The sequence below is a fragment of the Girardinichthys multiradiatus genome, chromosome 10 (assembly GCF_021462225.1).
Source record: "Girardinichthys multiradiatus isolate DD_20200921_A chromosome 10, DD_fGirMul_XY1, whole genome shotgun sequence".
In the NCBI taxonomy this organism is placed as follows: domain Eukaryota; kingdom Metazoa; phylum Chordata; class Actinopteri; order Cyprinodontiformes; family Goodeidae; genus Girardinichthys; species Girardinichthys multiradiatus.
Genome location: NC_061803.1, coordinates 13,404,587 through 13,427,297, shown reverse-complemented (window position 1 = coordinate 13,427,297; position 22,711 = coordinate 13,404,587). Strand labels below are relative to the sequence as shown.

Sequence of the window (22,711 nt, the reverse complement as noted above, 5' to 3'; positions counted from 1 at the left end):
ATGAATTGGCAGTGAAGGAGAGGCAGGACAGAGTCAGTCAGTATTTTGGGCTTTCCCTTAGTGGAAAATAAACCCAGTAGTTGTCTGCATAAAAATAAAAGGCTATTTCTAGAAAAGCACCAAGTGGCAACACGTGGGGAGGAAAAAGACAGAGAATGGAGCCTTGTGGTACACCCCAGGGGGGTCAAGTGAGCTGAAAATCAAGTCCCTGATGGTGACTCCATTTGCTTTCAACTTTCTTTTAGTTCTCTTCTCTTTTGTGATCATCAATTTGTTTATTTATAGTACAATAGCTTATATGTTTTACATAATTAAAAATGTAAAGCTATTCATAAAACCTTAAAAATGTGCACCATTTGACATTGGGGCATGGTCAACTCATTATTAATAGTTGAATTAGTCAAGTCATACATATACTATATTAGTAAAATCATCATTTTTCAGGGTCTGATGTTTCTGGGTGCCCACACTTCTCCTTCTCTGAGTTTTAAACTTTATATTGAAACAATAATAATACTAATAATACTAAGTTTTGCAAGATCTTTCATTTTAGAACTATGAGGTTTGAGTTCGTATTCTGCTCCTTTTGCTTTTAACAGCTGCAGAAATTTGGACAACAAGGGCCGCCCAGACTTATGCATTCCGCTGTCATCCTGCAAAAGCAATAAGAGGACTTCTCATGAGACTCAGCCAGAGTCGGATAATCCAGGTACTTAAGAAAAAGTAGGACTAAAGCAATTGCCTCATTTCTCCAAAAACAACTAGAAGGGCTTTTCCATTGTTCTTTAAGCTGCCTCTGTGAGCAGAAACACTTATCCTTCAATTGCCATATAGCTATAAGCTTTTTGTGGTCGGAGAATTATATGAGCTTAAAGTAAATTGTTATTCACATAACACAGTGCACAATGGAGCAAAAAGGGATAAGGTTGGCAGCAATACAGCCAGAAGAAAGTGCTGCCATTTTGTCATACACATAGACAGAGGAAGTGCTCATCTCAGTTTATCTCAGTTACAGTGGGTTACTGGGTCAGTAGAACAGGAGAGAGCATTAATCCAGTTATCAGATGATCTCAGTTGAGGATTAGCTTTCTATATTGCTGGCTGGAATCTGTAGTCCTTAATGTTGCATTCTGGGGCTTCTTGTAGTTATCAACTTTAGTTTTTTAGCTTTGACCTGCAAAATAACAGCACAAGAGGCTTTGACTGTCACTAGTTAAAGCTTATGAACATGGGTAATAAGCCAATTACTCAAGGGCATATTGACAACACAAGTGGCTCATAGAAACTTTTTCAATCAAATTATGACTACTGTGTATATTTTTTGTGACATTTATTGCAAAACGGTAATTTTGACTTTTGAGTTAACGCATAAAAGCAATTAAGAAATATTTTTACAAATGTTTGCAAAAATATTAATACCCTTGAAATTTAAAAAAAAGTTTTCAAGTTAGCAACACAAACTTTAATGTATCTTACTGGCATTTTATATGTTAGGTCTACAGATTCCAGCACATAATTCTAGTATAAGTATAAGAAAGAATATATATGGGTTACCAAAGTTGTTGTTGGCATGACTCGATTTTATTTTGGACAATCAGACTAAAAAACACTGAAAACAAAAGCATGCCACATTTTTCAGATTTTTATTTGGAAAAAACATTGACAGTCATGTATCATTTTCCTTTCCCTTGTCAATTATGCACTACTTTCTGTTGGTTTAAAACATAGAATCTTAATAAAATACATAGAAGTTTCTGGTTGTAAAATGTAAAAAATATGAAAAGTTATAGGGGTATGCCTACATTTGGAAGCACTGTACAGCAGATGTCTTAAAGTACTTTTTCTTAAAGAAAATAAAACAACTTTTAGTTAGTTTTACTCATGCAGCATTGACTCTCAGAGTCAGAAATCCCATCTCAGAGGGTAAATCCAGTGGATTTTCACGACTTGGAACACGGAAATTCTGACCTTCATGTACAAAAAGAATGTACCATATTTTCTCACACACCAAAAAATTAAAGCATAACTGAGAAATATCCAATGAAAAGCAGATCCTTAATAGAACATATATTTTAAAGCTTCATGGTGAACCTAAAAATTGTGCTTTCTATACTTTTTATTCTATTTTACTTAAAAATATATAGAAATAATAAGATTTTTTTTCTTTTAACGTACAACCCAAAAAAAAATACAAACACAAAACACCATCCCACCTACCCAAGAGAAGAGCTATACACACACACACACACACACATATTTTGCCAAAATATGCTATGAGGCTAACTACATATACATCTATATATATATATATATATATATATATATATATATATATTTTTTTTTTTTTATATGCCAGGTGTATGAATAATGTTGTTTTTTGGCTTAACTGTAAATATTATTTATATCAGTCAACTTCAGGTACTTGCCTTCACTTTCAGCTGCACACTGTTTCTAATCAACCACCTGCTTCTTATTCAGTAATCATCTCTCCAGCTTAAATGTCTCCCAGTTGGTCAGATCCTCCTGTTATTTGTACCAGCTTGTTTCTCGGTGTTTCTACTTGTAATGATTTATTTTGGATTCCCCCTGCACCTTTGTTTTGTAAAATTGTTTATTATCACCTACCTGCCTTCTCCCTGCATTGGGTCCTGCTGTTTACAATTACATGATGACCACTGGAAACATGCAAAAAGTGTATCAATACTTAGTGTTTGGTTGCTATAAAGCCAAGAATGATTTCTTCATGATATATTCAAAATGATGTGGGTATAAAAAAATTCCAACATGCCCTTTTTTTTAATAAGATGTTAAAAAAAAAAAAGGTAAAAAAACTGGTACTTATACATTATGTTTTGAGAGATGACTCACATTTCTTATTAGAAACTTCTTGGTTGAATTAAATTATTTTAAGCTAAGTCAACCAGGGGTTTGGATCCTTTTGGGCTTAACTGTAAATGTTGGCTAGGTTTTTTAAAGCTAAACTATCCAACTTGCTCCTCTTCAGTGCCCTCTACATTAACACCCATGGCTAAACATTAAACGCTCCTTATATCAAAGAACCCACCTTATAATTGGACTCAGGAAGTCAGACATCAAAGCTTGTCTTTCAGAGTATGGCAGACTTTACAAAAAAGAAAAGCTAGGGGCGACTTATTTCCCATGGACCCCCTGTTGTGAGAAGCAACCCCACTGAACCCGTTGCTGTTCGGCTGGTTCGGTGCGGATGTGCGTGATGTGGGGTGAGAGAGGTGACAGCGCGGCCTGACATTGCAGAACAGAGAGGAACAGGCCCAGCTCAGGGCTTTGACCAGCTCAATTAGCGTGACATACTTTCCTCCGGACTGCTAGACGCAGCGGATTATGCGCTCTTTCCAGAAGGTGCGGCATTCACCAGACACGCAATTTTCCTTGAGAGTCTCTTCAAGAACACTAAAGCGAGCTGAACAACGGTGGGACATGGGTGTGGAGGGTGTTATTCCCCAGAAGGAGATAGTTTATAACGGCCTGTTGCCTTACTGTGACCGCCTGGACCGGGAGGCCGCGGAGCTGCTGGCGGATATCAAAGCCAACCTGAGCAGGGCGGTTCTCCTCAGAGAGCTGTGGCCCGGGGTCGCCTTCTGGTCCAGGAAACTCTTCTCGTAAGTGTCCATGCAAAGCTGTTTTCTTTTAAAAATCTTAAACAATAATTAGTAACTGTAAATTCATTGCAATTTAAAGGTTTAAGATTTAAATAAATAACTAGTGCGGATGAGTTAGTATGGAAGTGCCAAAGTGCCAAAATTCAATAAATTAAGGATAGCTTTAATTAATTAAAATTGTAAATAAAAATATATAAACTCAAATGAAGCAATTTTGTCATTTATTTTATGAACCAAAAAGTTACCATTTGCTGCCGCACATCATGAATTTTTTTTTCTGTCAACCTTACCATGAAAGTCATCCAAACGTGCCACAGTTCAGCAAACATAAAAGATTAAATTATGAATTAATATAAACTGGATAAACTTTATTTTATAACCAACAACAAGATCATGATTCATGTACTTATTTCATAGTGTATGTTGCAACGAATCCTGAATTGTTTTGATCAGGCTTAACCTTGAAATGCAGTGGGCGAGGAGAGCATTTCTATCATTAGGTGATTGGCCTGAGCTGGACTTACTGTGCAACTTAACCAATCAGATGTTAATTGATTAGCCATGGCAACAGCCTAGCTTATTTCATGGTGTGCTGCAGAGTATCATTTTGTAAAAACATTTTGAGGAGGGATCATGTATTGTTTTCGATCTGTGGGTCAAAACTGCTGTGATTCTACATAATATTGGTCAGTTGCATTAAAGAGGAAGTGATAAACTGCTCACTGACTGTTAACTCTTTCCCCTCCAGTTTTCTGAAGCTCTATGGCCGGAAGTTCAGCAAAGAAGACCACGTTCTCTTCATCAAGCTCCTCTATGAGTTGGTCACGCTGCCAAACCTGGAGCCTCACGTGATGTGCAGCTACGCCAGGCTGTTAATTCAGCTTCTTAAGTGGGTGTAAAAGCAAAATGTGCACATCTATAATGCAATGTTTCTTTGTTGAATCCCTGACTTTTTCTAGACTTTAGGTGGTTGCTTAAGGAGGAATTGTAGATTTATTGCATGAACAGTGTGACAACACAATAACTGCAAACCCTGCTAAAGCACAGGACAATTTGACCCTAGAAAGCTGAACTCTCTAGGATGAGCCTCTCTCTTCCTTCCTGTGCTTTAATGAGATCAGAGAGCAGCCCTGTTGGTAAATATCACTGTGCTAATAGTGGCGTACCGCCCGTCATGATGCGTTAAAGTGGATTTCTTTCCTGCTTCTGTGCCCTTTGGAAGGCATCAAGTTGTGGCTTTAAGCAAAGTGGAGAGCTGAGGAGGGAAGATCAATAAGAGCTCTATAGAGAGCTTTCAGTGCAAGGACATCTGCACAAAGGCAGCGCATTTAGAAAGATGTTCAACCTGGTTTCTATCCCTATGTGATAAAGAGTGACACTGGAGCTCTTAAAAAGCAATAAATAACAAAACAAATCTCTGGGTCAACCTTTGAGCTTTGCAGAATGCACAGTTTGAAAAGTAAATAATAATATCCAGATACCCGGTAACTCGATGGCGCAGATTGCAGACCTGTAGCCTTGCCTTTGCATTTCCCCTATGAAAACAAATTGGTTCAAAGTCAGGCAACGTATGCATTGCATGATAAATTATTTGATTTGCATTGCGCTATGCAAAATAGTTTCAGCTCCTTGAACCTTTCTACTTTTTGTCAAGTTACAACACAAAGGTGTGTGTATTTTATTGGGATTTTATGTGATAGATCATCACAGAGTATGGCATCGTTGCGGTTACAATCGTGAAAGAGAAGGAAAATTATACATGGTTATCAATATTTTGTACATTTGTTTTCAGCCTTATTAGTAGTCAACACTTAGTAGAACCATCTTTTGAAGCAATTACAGCTATAAGTTATCTGGGGTGTGTCTCTTGCAGCTATGCACATCTAGAAACTGAATTTTGTACAAACTGGTTGGAGAGTGTCTGAACATCACATTTTTTAGTTAGACTTAAATCTAGAATTTGAGTGGACCATTTAAACACATGAATATGCTTTGAAATAAACCATTACATTCTAGTTTTGGCTATATGTTTAGGGGCGTTGTCTTGCTGGAAAGTGAACCTCCACTCCAATCACAAGTGTTTTGCAGCCTCTAAAAGGTTTTCCTCCAGTATTGTTCTGTATTTAGTTTGATTCATCTTCGAATTAGCTCTGATCAACTTCCCTGTCTGTGCTAAACAAAAGTATCCCCAAAGCATGAAGCTGCCACCACCATTTTTCACCACAGAAATACTGTGTTCAGGATGATGTGCAGTATTTTTGCCAGGCATAAAGGCATAACAACAAGCTAAATTTTACTCTCTTTTGACCAGATCACCTTCTTCCATGTGCTTGATGTTTTTATTACATGGCTTGTGGTAAACTGCAACCAGGAACTTCTCTCGTCGTTTGCTTTCTTCTTGCCGTTATTCCAAAAAGGACAGATTTTTTGAGTGTATGAGACACAGCGGTTCCGACAACAGATTATCCTACCTGAGCTGTGGATCCTTGCAGCTCCTCCAGAGTTAGCATTAGCCCATTTGCTGCCTCCCAGTGCTTCTTGGTCTTCATGATGCTGTTTGCTCAGTAATAGTTCCTAACAAACCCTGGAGACCCTCACAGAAGTATTTATTACTGAAATTAAATGACAAATATTTACTAATTACAGGACTTCTACAGGCAATTACTTGCACTGCGTTTTATTTAAGAGTATCAGAGTAAAGAGGGCTGTAAAAAATGTATACCTTTCAGATATACTTAGTAAAGCATGTTTAAAAACAATGTATCAATATCCTTCCAACTCAAAATTCTGCACAACTTTGTGTTGGTCTATCACATGAAATCTCATTAAAATGCATGGAAGCTAGTGGCTATAATGTGACAAAATGAAAGAAAGGAAAATAGTTTTGTAAGGCATTGTTGCTGGTCAAAGCAGTTATATTGGTGGTCATTTTATAGTGATGTAGGTAAGTCCATTTCCCAACCAGCTCCTCTAGAGGATCATTAAATAAATCCTGTGGCTTGTGTAGTGATTAATGAGCAGGGTTTTGGTTTTTGGGGTTAAAACATGGGAAAATTATATCTCACCGTGTCTCAAAGTGACATTTGGATGAAGTCACTGTTAGGAGGGAAATATCTCCGGTGACAAATCTGAACAGCTTTTTTTACACTCTGCAGCAACTGAAGGAGTAAAATGTGCAGTGAGTAGGCCATATGTTTGTGAGATAAAATACATATCCTCACACTCAGATGCATTCATTGCGAGTTAAAAAAAGCAAGGAATTGTGGCTCTGCAAGACATTTATCACTCTTCAGGCTCCAACCTATTTTTGTTACTCTTTGTTTTTGTCTCCTGGATCATTCCACAGGCGAATAGTTTCTGAGACCGCCACATTCATCACTTGCCATTAGTCTTGAAGTGCGTTTCTGGGATTTTTGCATCCATCACAAAATAGTGTCTTTATGTTGATGTCAGATCTCAGAACGCTTTACTTTACATGAAAAGAAAAAGATGTGGGCTAACCATATATTAAGTGTCAGGTCTAGCAGCCAAGTGCTGAATTTGATCTTTAACAGGGAACATCAGGTCTGCGTAGCTTCTTCATATCATACTTTTGGATTTCACAGTCAACTTTGCAGATTTTCTCCTCTTCCCTTCATTTTTTGGAACCTACCTAAGTAGAGGATGTTCCTTTACTGTTGGATAAATGAAAACAAAAAGACTGTGCTTGTAAAACTTGTGCACATTCTCAAGTGAAGAGATTCACCACGTTTCTGCTAGGTGTAATCCTATAAAATTAGTGATTCTATGAAGAACAGCGCAAATTAGAAAGGATTTTAATTTCTCGGGGGTTTAAAAAAAAAAAACATACTTCATTTTAAAGCTTCTGAGGTACTCAGCAGTGAAACGTAATTTTGTGGAAAATCCAAAACCTTAAGTGGGTGTTTGAGGAACCAAAATGAGAAGAGTAAAGTAATTTATAATATTACTTTACATTTAGGTTTTCAACATACTTCATATTTCTCTGTGGAACCACTAAAAGGCAAATATTACAAACAACTGAAACTTCTCCTGTGAAGCTGCTAAAGCCTGCAGCTGTTTGTCCAGTTATGCTTTAATAAGTATAAAGAATCCCTGCATCATATTTGTGGACATGTTCCTAAGTTGGCAGTCATGGTGTTGTGAAAGGATGACTCATTTTCCCCCTGATGAACACCCTGTAATGTCTCACCTCATTGCAACATTTTCGTAAACAGGAGGCTTCTCACAGCTTTAAATGTCTGATAACCTGCCAGCATATGCACACAGCTTAGGTCTGACTTGTTTCTTCCAAACAGGAAGAAGGAGCTGTTGTCAAGAGATGATCTTCAGCTCCCGTGGAAACCCCTCTACGAGTTGTACGATAGAGTCATCTACTCCAAAACGGAGCACCTGGGGCTCATCTGGTTCCCAAAGTACGTACATTTGCCTTCACATGGTAGAGGAAGCCCCGTATTAGTCTGTCATTGCACCTCTTATACTGCAAACCACCCACATTTATGTATATGGTTTTTTGTCATATCTTTTTAGTTTTGAAACAAACATGTCAATGTTTGGATAAATCTTATATTAATCAGCCAACCAACCAATGATAGAGTACCCTGTTACACACGTGCTTTAAAGAGGTTATGGAGAGATGGACATGCATAAAAAACACCATAGAAATAATCACACCAAGTAATCAAACAAATACAGAAAAAAAGCAAAATTGATTAAAAACATTTTGTATAATAAAGAACTAGAAAACTAAATTACTGTATATTGTAAATATAAGTATTTAAAAAATGTGTATAAAAATATAAAACTTCCAAAACCAAAAATAGGAAACAAACACTATTTGAACTCGTACATGTCGATCTCCCGCTCCATTCTTCCCTCACCCATGAACAAGACCCTACAATACTTGAACTCCTCCACTTGAAGCAGGGACTCCCCTCCAATCCGAAGAAGACAAGCCACCCTTTTCCGGTCGAGAACCATGGCCTTGGACTTGGAGGAGCTGATCTTCATCCCAGCCACTTCACACTCGGCTGCGAACCGCCACAGCGCATACTGTAGGTCTTGGCTAGAGGGGGCCAGAAGGACCACGTCATCTGCAAAAAGAAGAGACAAAATCCTCTGGTCCCCAAACCAGACCCCCTCCGGCCCTTGGCTGCGTCTAGAAATCCTGTCAATAAAAGTTATGAACAGGACCGGTGACAAAGGGCAGCCCAGCCGGAGTCCAACATGCACCGGGAACAGGTCCAACTTAGTGCCGGCAATGCAGACCAAACTCCTGCTCCGCTCGTACAGGGACCGGATGGCCCCTAATAAAGGGCATCACGAGGACACAGCCGAATGCTTTCTCCAGGCCCACAAAACACATGTGGACCGGTTGGGCAAACTCCCATGAACCCTCGAGTACCCTGTAGAGGGTATAGAGTTGGTCCAGTGTTCCACGGCCGGGACGAAAACCACACTGCTCCTCCTGAAGCCGAGGTTCGACTATTACACTATTTGTAATGAAATCTAAAAAAGAAATACAAATAATGATACAATAAAATGGATTATGTCACACTTGCTAAGATGTTTTATTTTAAAAATAGAAAAAGATAACAAGGATAACACTAGCTAAAACTATTTAGAAATAAGTAGAAATAAATGTAAAAATAGATACTATAATGCTTGCAAAAAGTATTTCAAACTAAAATCAAAATAAGAAATTACTGAATGAGTCGTTGGTGTGCTCTTGAAGTAATTTGGGTTGGCCGGCCACTCCAGCAAAGGTTCCCCACCGTTCCAGAAGGCAGTTTTCTCTTTTGAAATAGTGCCAGTTAAATATATTTGGTAATTGGAAAATATTAAGTGTAACAAGTTAAACCTGCAAAAAATCTGTAAGTGGACCCAAGCCATTTTCACAGTACTGTAGCTTTCTATCTTATTTATTTATATAAATGTGAACTAAAGCCTGTGCATTGTTTTGAGAGAGAAACAGTCAACCTTTGGCAGTGCTCTTTAAATAATAAAATGTGTTCTTGGCAACATGTTAACATGGCTTGCAATACTTAAATTTGAACGAAATATGTAACTCAAAGTTGTTCTCTCTTTCAGTAAGTAAAAAGTTTGTCCTGACTGAGCTGTAAAAATGTACAAAAATGGTATTTTAGTGTAATTCTAATTGTTTAATGTTATTCTAATTGAGCAAACACTAAAAACAAGGGAAAGAGCTGAATTGCCATAGACAAATTACTATTGATTGCTTAAATGACTGGTGGATAAAATACAGAAAAAGATAGCTAGTCAAGTGGCCTTCACAGCATTACTTTTCACCTCTTATGTAATCAGATGTGATTAGTTTTGCCACAGTTTCAGTTTCTAGTTTTGGGCTTGCACTAGATATTGACATGCTATATTCCTTTCAATTGACATTCTGACCAAATGCATTTAGATGCATGAAGCAAGAGAATCAGCCAGGAGGCCCGTGGCAACTCTGGAGGAGCTGCAGAGATCCACAGCTTAGGCAGGCGAATCTGTTGATAGGATAAGGATTACTTGTGCACTCCTCAAATAAGGCCTTTGTGGAAGAGCAGGAATCAGAAATCAATGTTGAAGTCCTGTTTTCATTTAGGCACAAGCCATGTTGGAGACACAAGAAATGTGTAATCAGGGGGGCTGTGGTCAAATGAGAAAATTGAACTTTATTGGCCCACCATGCCCACCATGAAATATCCTTGTCTTGCAGGACAGCCTTGGAGGGCAAAACATAAAGACTGGCTTTAGTATGGCCCAGTCAAATCTAATTACAATTTAAATATATGGCAAGAGTAAAAAATTGTTTAAAAACTATCCATCCAGTCTGACTGAGCTTGAGCTGTTTTGTAAAGAAGAATGATCAAAAATACAGCTTTTGGAATGCAGATCTGGCGTAGCGGCAGATCACACAACCCATATATAGAGAAGCTTCGTCCCCTGACACGACTGTCTCCTGGTTTGAGTCCCACCCACGGCGACATGTGCTGCATGTCTTCCGTCTTCACCCTGTTTCCTCTATAACTGCTTTCAAGAAATAAAGGTTACTACTGCCGCAAAAACAAATCTTTAAAAAAGAAATGCAGCCTCTAAATGTATGAAGTTGGTAGAAACATATCCCAAAAGCCTTGTAGCTGTTTATTTGGGGAAAAAAACTAAATGCTTTGTAACATTTCCTTTTAACTTCACAATTATGCTCTACTTTATGTTGGTCCATCACAATAAAAACACTGAAATCTGTTTACAAAATGTGAAAAAATGAAACACTTTTGCAAATCACTGTGTTTTAGAGAACAGCGTCAGTTCTTGACCCAAGGGTTAAATTCTGAATATTCTATAGTTTTTATTCCTTATTACTCATAAAATGGCATTTTGCTCAAGATTTTTTCAGTCTGACATAAGAGGAAGAACGTGTGCTCATCCATCTTTTTGCTTGATCACAGCTCAGTGGACCACATTTTGAAGGCTTTGATCAAAAGCTGCAGACTGTAAGTCTCATCTTCTCTGATCATATAATCTGTGAAGCAAATAATGTTTTCCTTTGATCTTTATTCGAGCTGTGTACTGAAGGTCAATGTGTTTACTCGCATCTGTTTATGGCCACACCCTTATTTGTTCCGCATGTGTTTACCTGAGTTTCTCTGATAATAATAAATAAATATAGACGTTTTTGTTCCCAGGTATTTCCCAGCATCTGCAACCAAGGAGATGCTGGATGAGTGGCGCCCCCTGTTGTGCGTGTTTGACGTGGTCATGCAGAAGTCAGTTAGCAACATGGAGCTGTTTCTGCCCACCATCATGCCCCCGGAGGAACACAGCCAGGGCTTCCAGTGAGTTGGTCCAGCCGGAATGGTTCTGTTTGGAAACAGGATCATATGCCGAGGACTATGTGTTCTGAGCCAGAGTTAGCACGCAGGGATTAGAAAGTTAACTGAGAGATCTTCCTGCAGAAACTAAAGAGAAACACAGTTCGAGTCACAGATAAGACTTCTTTGGTTGCAGCATTGCTTTAAAATGCATCACATGAGCAACCATATTCTAAGGCTGTGGAAGGATTTAAACCTTTACAAATTAAATTGAAACAGTTTTTGTTTTTCTAATATGTTGCTTTTTATGGAAACAGTTCTCTGCATACTCGTCATTCTGCTTTCATCGCGGTTGTATTCCAGCTGTCAAGCCTCTTCACAGCTTCTCAGTGCATTCCACGGTTTTTTGTAAGCGATTAGTCTGGATTTACTCTTGGATCCATAAACAGTTTCTGCAGTTTCCATAATACATCATTTTTAATACTCTTTTTTTTTTTTTTTCCCATTTTCCTTTTGTCGATGTCCCTCTGCCAGAATACACAGAGGAGAGAATTAGTTCATGTTTGGGGGAAATTGCAGATAAATTAGGGGAATTCAGCCTCAGGTGTGTCTTATTAAGTTTTAATCTGAAAAGTTATTCTGTGTGTGTGTGTTTTTAGGTTGTGGTTTGATGAGTTGATGAATCTTTGGATGTCAGTGCAAAATCAGCCAAGCTGGGAAGGGGTGAGTACACACTCGCATAACTTCAGATGGATTCTGATCCTTTAAATATGCACAAAGCTTCGCAAAAGTATACCTTTGAAATTGTTTTTATATTTTGTCAAAAACACAAAATTTAAGTGATGAGCTAAAACAACGTAGTGCATAATTGTAAAGTGGCAGGACAGGGATGCATGGTTATCAAAATTTGTGCAAATACAAATCTATGTGGCATGCATTTGAGTTCAGCCCAGTGATATGGTTTGTAGAACCACTTGCTGCTTCAGCTGCTGCAGGAAGTCCAGCTTTGCACATCTAGTGAATAATTGTTTTTCACAAAACAGCTCAAGCTGAGTCAGATTGGAGAGACAGCATCTGTGAATAGCATGATACTGCCATCATGGTAAATTCAGGGTGTTAACTTTCTGCCACAAATAGGGTTTAGTGACAAAGTCTAAGAGTTTAGTATTAGTCTTATCTGGCCAGAGCACCTTCTTCCACATGGTTTGTGGCAAACTGCAAGCAGGACTTCTTATGGCTTTTTATTCAATAATTGCTTTCACCACGCCACTCTAGTTAGCTAGTTGGGAGCGACTAAATGTTGTATGGCCAGTTCTGGGTTGGTCCGCAGGGTCAATTGGTTGCACAGGATTTTATTTAGGGGTATCAATGTAAAAAGGGGGTAAATTCAAATGCACCCCATGTTTTTTTGCGAAATAAATAATAAAAACAAAGCTATATATCATTTTCATTCTACTTCACAAAAGTCTCAGTATGATGTATTGTAGTTTGTGGTTGTAACATGGAAATGTGGAAAACTTGAAGGAGTGTGAAAACCTTTTCAAGGTACTGTATTTGCTTGGATTTGGAGGAGAATTTCTGATGTCAGAGCTAATTTATGTTAGCAGGAAATTAACAAACAAATTTGCCTCTGATGGATTTTGAAAACATTTCAAATGTATTGAGCAAGGGATTACACCACTTTCCATTTTCCCAAAGATGGATGGAGTAATTTGGAATGACACAGCTTCTACATTCCCTGATTACAATGATTGAAGAGTTGTTGCTGGTTTCCACTCAGCGTGCAGATAAGATTTTCCATTTGTGCCTCCGCTCTGCCTTTATCCAGCCTCCAGGCCCTCAGCAGCCTGGCTGAGTGCACGTCTTCCGCCCTCTTAAACATCTTTCCAATTTTTAGAGGCTATATTTAATTCTTGAAATGGCAAACCTCTGGGAATTTTGCAATAGACTCGGCAGTGACTGTTTTCCTGATGTTGTCTTGTAGCACCTAGTGAACCTGTTTGCTCGGCTTGCCAACGATAACATCGGCTACGTGGACTGGATTCCTTATATTCCCACAGTGAGTTGTTAGCAGAATTGTGTGTATATACAGGTCCTTCTCAAAATATTAGCATATTGTGATAAAGTTCATTATTTTCCATAATGTCATGATGAAAATTTAACATTCATATATTTTAGATTCATTGCACACTAACTGAAATATTTCAGGTCTTTTATTGTCTTAATATGGATGATTTTGGCATACAGCTCATGAAAACCCAAAATTCCTATCTCACAAAATTAGCATATCATTAAAAGGGTCTCTAAACGAACTATGAACCTAATCATCTGAATCAACGAGTTAACTCTAAACACCTGCAAAGATTCCTGAGGCCTTTAAAACTCCCAGCCTGGTTCATCACTCAAAACCCCAATCATGGGTAAGACTGCCGACCTGACTGCTGTCCAGAAGGCCACTATTGACACCCTCAAGCAAGAGGGTAAGACACAGAAAGAAATTTCTGAACGAATAGGCTGTTCCCAGAGTGCTGTATCAAGGCACCTCAGTGGGAAGTCTGTGGGAAGGAAAAAGTGTGGCAGAAAACGCTGCACAACGAGAAGAGGTGACCGGACCCTGAGGAAGATTGCGGAGGAGGGTCGATTCCAGACCTTGGGGGACCTGCGGAAGCAGTGGACTGAGTCTGGAGTAGAAACATCCAGAGCCACCGTGCACAGGCGTGTGCAGGAAATGGGCTACAGGTGCCGCTTTCCCCAGGTCAAGCCACTTTTGAACCAGAAACAGCGGCAGAAGTGCCTGACCTGGGCTACAGAGAAGCAGCACTGGACTGTTGCTCAGTGGTCCAAAGTACTTTTTTCGGATGAAAGCAAATTCTGCATGTCATTCGGAAATCAAGGTGCCAGAGTCTGGAGGAAGACTGGGGAGAAGGAAATGCCAAAATGCCAGAAGTCCAGTGACAAGTACCCACAGTCAGTGATGGTCTGGGCTGCCGTGTCAGCTGCTGGTGTTGGTCCACTGTGTTTTATCAAGGGCAGGGTCAATGCAGCTAGCTATCAGGAGATTTTGGAGCACTTCATGCTTCCATCTGCTGAAAAGCTTTATGGAGATGAAGATTTCATTTTTCAGCACGACCTGGCACCTGCTCACAGTGCCAAAACCACTGGTAAATGGTTTACTGACCATGGTATCACTGTGCTCAATTGGCCTGCCAACTCTCCTGACCTAAACCCCATAGAGAATCTGTGGGATATTGTGAAGAGAACGTTGAGAGACTCAAGACCCAACACTCTGGATGAGCTAAAGGCCGCTATCGAAGCATCTTGGGCCTCCATAAGACCTCAGCAGTGCCACAGGCTGATTGCCTCCATGCCACGCCGCATTGAAGCAGTCATTTCTGCAAAAGGATTCCCGACCAAGTATTGAGTGCATAACTGTGCATGATTATTTGAAGGTTGACGTTTTTTGTATTAAAAACACTTTTCTTTTATTGGTCGGATGAAATATGCTAATTTTGTGAGATAGGAATTTTGGGTTTTCATGAGCTGTATGCCAAAATCATCTGTATTAAGACAATAAAAGACCTGAAATATTTCAGTTAGTGTGCAATGAATCTAAAATATATGAATGTTACATTTTCATCATGACATTATGGAAAATAATGAACTTTATCACAATATGCTAATATTTTGAGAAGGACCTGTACATGTGTTCCTGGCAATGTATTTTATTATGGGCCACTGTGAGTGGAAGGTGAAACACACGTGTTGTTCTGTGTGTTTAGATCTTTACCAGAATCCTGCGAAATTTAAACCTTCCGGTTGGGGTCCGTCAGATGGTGGCGCCGAGGTATCTTATCAACCCCTATGACATTGGATACTTGGTTTTATGGATCACAGCACTGCTGGTACACACAAATAAACATTTTGGCAAAAATTGTTTCAAAATATTAAACTGTAGCCTGCTCGATTGCCTCATTAATATACATTTTTGCAGGGCGGACCAGGAAATGCTGCACAGAAAGAACTAACCTGCCTCTTCAGCAGCATTGCCTCCTTCTACCACCCCTCCAATCACGGTCGCTGGCAGGTCAGTTTCTTTTTTTCTCTCACTCAAACACTTTTCCATCGATGTTTTGCACGAAGGAATCGGTTAAATACTTGAGATATTTAATGCAGATATGTGTTTTTTCGTTTTTTAAGACTCGGCTGATGAGGCTACTGCAAAGACTCCCAGCTAGCGTTGTGCGCCGCGTGCATCGGGAGCGTTACGCCGGACCCAGCTGGATCACTGTGGTCCCTGATTGTCAAAGACTGACAGATGCAGACCTGCAAGAATTTACTCGCAGCCTCATCAGTGCTGCCCTCTTGGCCATGTTCAGGTACTGTGCGCAGTTAGTTTATAACATCTATTTTTATTCATGACATTCACAGATACAAATTTGTGTTTATAGTACTATAATACAAGTGCATCTCTCTAAATTTGAATATCTTTGAAAACTTTAGATATTTAAATTAGTCAATTTAAAAAGTGACACTCAAATATTATGTATACTGGTTCATTACTACGGAGCCCGCGAGGGGACATGGGGGGGATTTTTTTTTTCTTTTGCGTCCCCACGCAATCCTTTGGGTTCGCTCGCAAAAGTTGTTAATCAACTTGAGACAGCTGTGCATTTTGGAACAGCAGCACATTTGACAAACCGCTCACAAAACAAACAGCACTGATGTGGCATTGATATGGTTTATTTGTCATATGCAGGTTAACACGCAGTCAGCAATGCGATTAAATGCTTAGGATAAGAAGAACCGTTCATCTCACTATGAAAAGAAAAGTGGCATGCAAAAAAAGTACACATCATGCAGCAGTAATAAGCAAATAAAGTGTCACAGATGTGGTTTCGTGCAGTATTATTGTCCAGAATTCAGCAGTTTGACAGCATGTGGATAATTGTCTTTAAGTCTGATTGAAGATCTTGTTATTTAAGGCCGATTTCAAAATAAAACTCTATAAATCTCAAAAACGGGTCTCCTACAAAGTATTGCGAGATTACGCAAAGACTATAGCGTGAGAACGCAAAAAGTATAATGTGGGAACGCAAAAGTATTGCGAGCGAATGCAAAAGTATTGCTGAGAACGCAAAACTTTTGCGAGCAATCGTAAAAAAGTATTGCAAGCGAACACAAGAGTATTGTGTGGGGACGCAAATGAAAATAATTCCCCCATGTCCCCTCGCACAGACTCATGTTTTTCATGTTAATTTGATAATGATGGCTTTATAGCTAATGAAAATTCAAAATTCAGTTTCCCAAAAAAGGGGTTGGAAAAATACTTGAACAGAAGCAACAGGGAGAACCACAGCTTTCTGAGTTTTGTGAAGCGAAGGCCATTCAAGACTTTAACCAGCTCCATGCCACATCGCATTCATGAAGTAATTCATGCAAAAGGAGCTTTTGTTTTTTTCTTAGCTTTAAAAATGACACTGAAATCACTCTTTGTGTAATGAACCTACATAATATATTAGTTTCACTTTTGAATTACTGAAATAAAATCACGTTTTGGTGATATTGTAATCGTATTGGATAAATCTGGAAGCAAATACCTTAAGCATGTCAAAAATGGCTTCTGGCCAGAATTTTAATGCACCTTGGCATTCCTGATTACACATATCTGGGACTTTGTATTTCTGCCACTGAGGCCCTAAGGGCTTAGGAACTCCACCATGCATCTTTAGTGCTTTATGATAAAGAGGGAAATGGTAACAGTCTGGATGGTGCATATCCCTAGCAGTCATCAGGTGAGAAGCATTGTACACCCTTGACAGATCACCATTCTATCACAACTTAGAGACATGCAGTAAAGTCAGCTATGCACACACCTAAGGAAATTAAAAGAGGCCAATTAACCTAACAGAAAATTTTTTTGGTGTATGGCAGAAAGCTGGAGTACCTGGATAAAACTTACACATGCACAAGAAGAACAGAAAGGGCCCAGTCCAGATTCAAACCCAGAACCGTCTTGTTGCATTAACTTTAGTTTTTATTAGTTTTTTTGCATTTTCTAACAGTTTTAAAGAATACTAAAAATTATATAATTCTCCTCAGACGTTTATATACACCTGTCAAGGTCATAAGTAAGCTTTTAATGCTTTATTTGAACTGGTTTTTTCTAGGGTGCAAACAAGGATTTCCTCTGATCCACAAAGGGTCAAAATACATATACAGACTCAACACCACTAGTATCTGGATTAATGTCCCCTAGCAAGTTATAACATGACCATGTGCCTATTGTAGCCATCAAAAAACTTCAGACACAATTCTGGCTGGATGTCCACTCATCATGGCTGAATTGAGTTCATTTCCACTCAAATTTAAGCATCATCCACAAATGTTCAACCGGGTTAATCAATATCTTTAGGCTGAACTGAAATTCGTCACTACTCACATGGGGAAACCACGTGCTTTCTGGAGAAAAGTCTTATGGTAAGATGAGACAACGATTAAGATATTTGGCCACAATGACAAGGAGAATGTTAGGAGGAATCCATTCATGGTTATGACAGCTAAAAAAGGCTGTACCAACTGTCATACATTGTTGTGTCTTATGGTGTAGCGTGTTGTGGGTCAGTTTTGATGCCAGTGTTACTTGTGAATTGGTGGAATAATGAAGACAGAGAAGTACCTCACAATTCTGCAACTTTACCTTCAATAGCTTGACTGTTGGAACATGGACATAGTGGGTTGTTCTAACAATGATCCCTGAAACACAGTAAACCTGGTTTGTAATTGGATAATTAAGGACAACATTTAGCATCAGGAATGAACTAGACTTTAAAGCCAGATCTGAGCAAGGAAACCAAACAATTTAAATGAAGTCTACCATCTCTGATAAGAAGATGGGTCAAATGTCCAGCCAGAAGTATGCAAGAACCTTTTTCATAGCTACAAAAAGTGTGTTGTTTTTCGGGTGCGACGTCTGTACAGGCGTAGAGCACATGACCAATGTACGGAGGCCTTAGTCCTCGTGGCAGCCTATCACAGGTTTGAGTCCCAGCTAGTTGACCTTTGCTCTATATATTTGAGCCCGTATGTCTTATTTTGACTGTGTGGATAAAAGCAAATCATCAAAAAAGTTATAGTTGTTATTCATGCTCATTATAGGTTATACGCTGACTATTAAAATGTAACGAAGTCTAAGTCAGATATAGGTGAGAAAGCTGAAAGAATAATTTTCTGCTTGTGCAGATACATATAGAGATGTAGGTGTCCGTGGGTCTGCTGCATTGTTTGAGCCAGTTGGTGGTCTTCTTGGTCGACATTCAGGGATCAGATTTTCTCTAGATATTTTTACCTACAGCTCTGAGTCAGACATATGATCCCAGCCATTTTGCACTAATCGGCACAGTCCCTTTTTAGTTGTCAAAAACTGTGATTTGCTGATTAGTAGGTCAACATTTCTTTCCTGGAATCTGCAAATCTTTAGACTTTGAGATTAAAACGATTCTTGGTCAGGAAGCTTCTGTTTCCTACACTCTGCTTTAACGTTGTGAGCAGATCACTGGACCATAAACAAGTAAACAACCAGTGAACATGCATCCAGTCATCTGAGAACTATGTCTCATTGGTGAGTCATTGCATGCACTTGGCCTCAACCACAACATGCCTAATCTGGACAAGGACAGATCATCTGTGATTATCTGTCGTTGTGTGTGTGTGTGTGGTTCTTGCTGTACCTCTACTGTATTTTCCTCTGCCCTCTCCTGGTGATCTGCAGTAAAACTGGGAGCACAGATGCAGCCTATGCTCTCCAGAACCTGTCTCTCCTCACACCAGAACTCGTCATTCCACCAGTACTTGAAAAGTAAGACTTGTCTATACTTCTGTGCAGTTTTGAAAGTAGATTCATAGAGGCTTGTTTGAGATTTGACAGAAGAGGGACTTTTGTGTCTTCTAAATGCAAGCAGCCAGACACTAAATTGTGTGTGTAAAACAGGACCTATGCAGCGATGGAGACCCTGACGGAGCCACACACCCTCACTGCCACCCTCAGCTGCATGATCGGCATGGCGCGCAGTCTCGTTTCCCCTGACAACCGCTACCCAGAGGGCCGCGCTCATATGCTCCCACTCCTCATGGGCTCTCTCCCAGGGGTGGACCCAAATGACTTCAGCAAGTGCATGGTGAGTAATGAATGTGCAGATAAGTAATGAAGAAAAATTATGCGACAGGGTTACGATAGAGCTCAGCTCTTGCTGATTGAGTTCCCTTCTCGTATACTCAGGTCTGTCCTATTAATTAGTCCTGAAAGTGGAATGAATACCTCAGTTTGAAGAAGTTATAATTAATGTGTCTTGGTTGTCTGGTCGAATAGTAAAATAGATTGCTTCCCTTGTCTCTCCATGCTGTATTAATCATCGCAGCAGAACGAATTAAAGGATATAAAAAATCTTACCTGGCACATCATTTAACGCATGCTGCGATCATGTCAGATGATGTATATTGATCTGTTGTGGATCTCTGTCCAGATAACATTCCAGTTCATCACCACGTTCACCACCCTGGTGCCTTTAGTGGACTGCTCATCTGCTCCTACTCAACAAACGGATCTCACAGAGGTAAATCTAGAATAGATCTTAAACATCTGTTTCGGACAACTGGAAACGGAAAACAAACAAGACAAGAACCCTACTGACTTTTAAGGTATAAGATAAATACATTGTAAATATAATAACAAGGTGAAAACTGAAACAATATGTTTTAGATGCTTACTGCCATTCGTTGAAAAGATTACACACATCATGGACATAAACAGGTTTTCTCTAATCCACACAGGGTTAAAATTACACATCCTAGCGTTATTCTGGCTGGATATTTGGATCAGAATCAACTTTATAAGTTTGTGCACACAAAGAAAGACTTTGAAGTGTTCAGTTTTGATGTCTGTTCTATGTGAACACCCAATTGTGCTCAAGTTTTATGGTTAAATGAAAATCATTATACATCAAAATCTGCCAGAGGTATGAATAATTTTGTGCTGAACTGTACTTTTTCATTGTATTTAAATTAGAAAAAAGTACCTCACACAAATTCTGACTGGCATTTTTACCTTCTGAAAGATAAAACTAATGCAACACTTTGACAGAAACACTAAAACAACCTTGTTTTACACTATTATGTTACAGAGAACCATTTCTGTGATCCTTTTAATGTATTTAAAAAAAGGATGAAATTACATTATTTATTTTATTTCTGACCCTTCTGGTAATTAAAGCCTTAATGATTCAAAATAGGTAAAAAGTGACATCAGATTATATTTACAATGATATTTACCTTGTCTAAAGTGGAAAGCAAGCATATACCCCTGTTTCAGTTTGGACAGAATAAGTAGATTTGGGTGTATTTACAAAGAGATGCTTCTGAAGCTCTTCATTACATCCTTTTTTAGTTGAGCAATTTGACACTTCAGGTAACGTTTTCTTTCTGACAGTTAGATGAAAAATTCCCATCTCTTTAATGTTCCCAACAGAAACATTCATATGTCAGCTCAGCTTAGCATTAAGCCCGGAAACAGCTATGTGACACTAAATGCAGCAAAAACAACAACAGACGATACAATCCAACCGCAAACGGCGCTAATTAGCTGCTTATCTGTTGATGTTTTTCTCAGTTGGTACACAAATCGAAGCTTGAAAACACCATATTGGTCATTTTTCTCAAGACTGGAGAAAAATGACTTGGGACTCATTGTTCAGCACAAACTACTTCTAGCATTCGTGCTGAACTACTTATCTTGATGTTTAATCCCTCCAGCCTGTGCAGGACCTTGTAGTGGGTCTCCTCTGAGACGGCATTCAGGGGTGGAGCAGGATGGAGGGCACTCTCAGTAATGATGGGCAGGGGGTCTGAGCCTTTCTGAGACTCTCCTCCAATCTTAAAGTGAAATCCTGGAGTGAAAACTTAATTAAGATCTCTACTAATCACAGTCTTGTTCTTGTAGTCATTATCTAAAGATACCATGCTGATTGAAAAGTTAAGGGCTTTACCTTTAAGGCTCACTACCATAAAATGCATTTCCCTGATCGTCTAACTGCTTTTTGGTGATTAACTCATAAAAAAATCAAATCATAGAGATAATACAGAAACACTTTACATTTTTCCCTTGCAGATTGAAAGGGATCTTTGCTTTGCCTCAGCCGGCTTTGAAGACTTTGTGCTGCAGTTCCTGGACAGGTAGAGATAAATTAGCAAGTCAGCCTGTCACTCTGTGGAGCTTTGTTGTCATCGTCTGAATACGAATGTGTCTCTCTGTTTGAAATGCACTAGACTCACTGCCTCCGGAGTGAAAAAGCTTTTTTTTGTGTGTGTGTGTGTGTTTTAATCATATCGTTGACATTTTCATCACAGACAAGGTGTGTTTTTGTGCATGTGTGTGTGTGCTCGCGCAGATGTTTTGCTTTGATAGACAGCAGCACACTGGAGCAGACGAGAGACGAGACGGAGACGGATACCCAGACTCATTTGGAGAGCCTGGTGGAGCTGGGACTGTCCTCCACCATTAGTACGATCCTAACACAGTGCTCCACAGAAATCTACAAGGTAGTGCAGAAATACACTTTGCCACTGATATACAAATGTCTCAGTGAAAGCAACCCTTTAGTGTGCTGAGACCTTTAAAAGAGGTTTCGATTCTTGAAAGTAAGCTTTTTGCTATGGGTGATGAAATCTTTCATGAATGTGAGATTTCTTTTGTTTTTTATTAGCTCTTTTAGCTTGATTTGCCAAGACGTTAAAGTGCATAATTTACCAGCCAACTTCGGATGTTGATGGGAAGTATTTGTGAATAATCCAGACAATACAACATTGTGAGAAGTGTTCTAAAAGCAGCTTTCTGTTTATTTCAAAGATTCATACATAGTTTTTATTTGACATTAGTTGCATGAATATCATTTGAAGACTTACTGTCACAAGCAATGCAACCTGTCCAGAATAAACTGGTCATACACAGGGTTTAGGTCTAGGTCCAAACCTAAACATCAAAATCTAAATAAAAAATAAAAAAAACATTGTGCTTTTTACATGAGTTAATGTTTCTCTTGTTTCTTTGGTATTTCAGTGACAGACTGTTAACAAAAAGATTAATGCATATGTGAGAATGAAAAAAACGGTAATTTCAGTGCTTTTTCGAGGTTCTAGACAACTGGCCTTTAGTTTCTAAACTAGGCCTGGTTTATATTCCAGCAAACAAAG

General features: G+C 39.0%; 2 protein-coding genes across 2 annotated transcripts in view; one reads left to right on the top strand and one right to left on the bottom strand.

The window, feature by feature from the left end:
* Positions 1-3,156, bottom strand: part of LOC124875235 (thrombospondin-2-like) — a 34,508-nt gene extending 31,352 nt beyond the window's left edge. Inside the window, exon 1 of the mRNA XM_047377248.1 lies at positions 3,065-3,156. The gene's annotated coding sequence lies outside the window, so the exon portion shown is untranslated. The remainder of the gene's footprint in view (positions 1-3,064) is intronic.
* Positions 3,157-3,182: 26 nt separating this feature from the next.
* Positions 3,183-22,711, top strand: part of psme4b (proteasome activator subunit 4b) — a 50,403-nt gene continuing 30,874 nt past the window's right edge. The window contains exons 1-15 of the mRNA XM_047377246.1: positions 3,183-3,638; positions 4,387-4,527; positions 7,955-8,071; positions 11,108-11,152; positions 11,345-11,494; positions 12,130-12,193; positions 13,455-13,529; positions 15,250-15,372; positions 15,462-15,554; positions 15,668-15,846; positions 19,239-19,325; positions 19,458-19,644; positions 19,990-20,079; positions 21,630-21,694; positions 21,910-22,060. Of these exons, the coding sequence (XP_047233202.1) occupies positions 3,361-3,638; positions 4,387-4,527; positions 7,955-8,071; positions 11,108-11,152; positions 11,345-11,494; positions 12,130-12,193; positions 13,455-13,529; positions 15,250-15,372; positions 15,462-15,554; positions 15,668-15,846; positions 19,239-19,325; positions 19,458-19,644; positions 19,990-20,079; positions 21,630-21,694; positions 21,910-22,060 (1,845 nt within the window). The 5' untranslated portion in view covers positions 3,183-3,360. The remainder of the gene's footprint in view (positions 3,639-4,386; positions 4,528-7,954; positions 8,072-11,107; positions 11,153-11,344; positions 11,495-12,129; positions 12,194-13,454; positions 13,530-15,249; positions 15,373-15,461; positions 15,555-15,667; positions 15,847-19,238; positions 19,326-19,457; positions 19,645-19,989; positions 20,080-21,629; positions 21,695-21,909; positions 22,061-22,711) is intronic.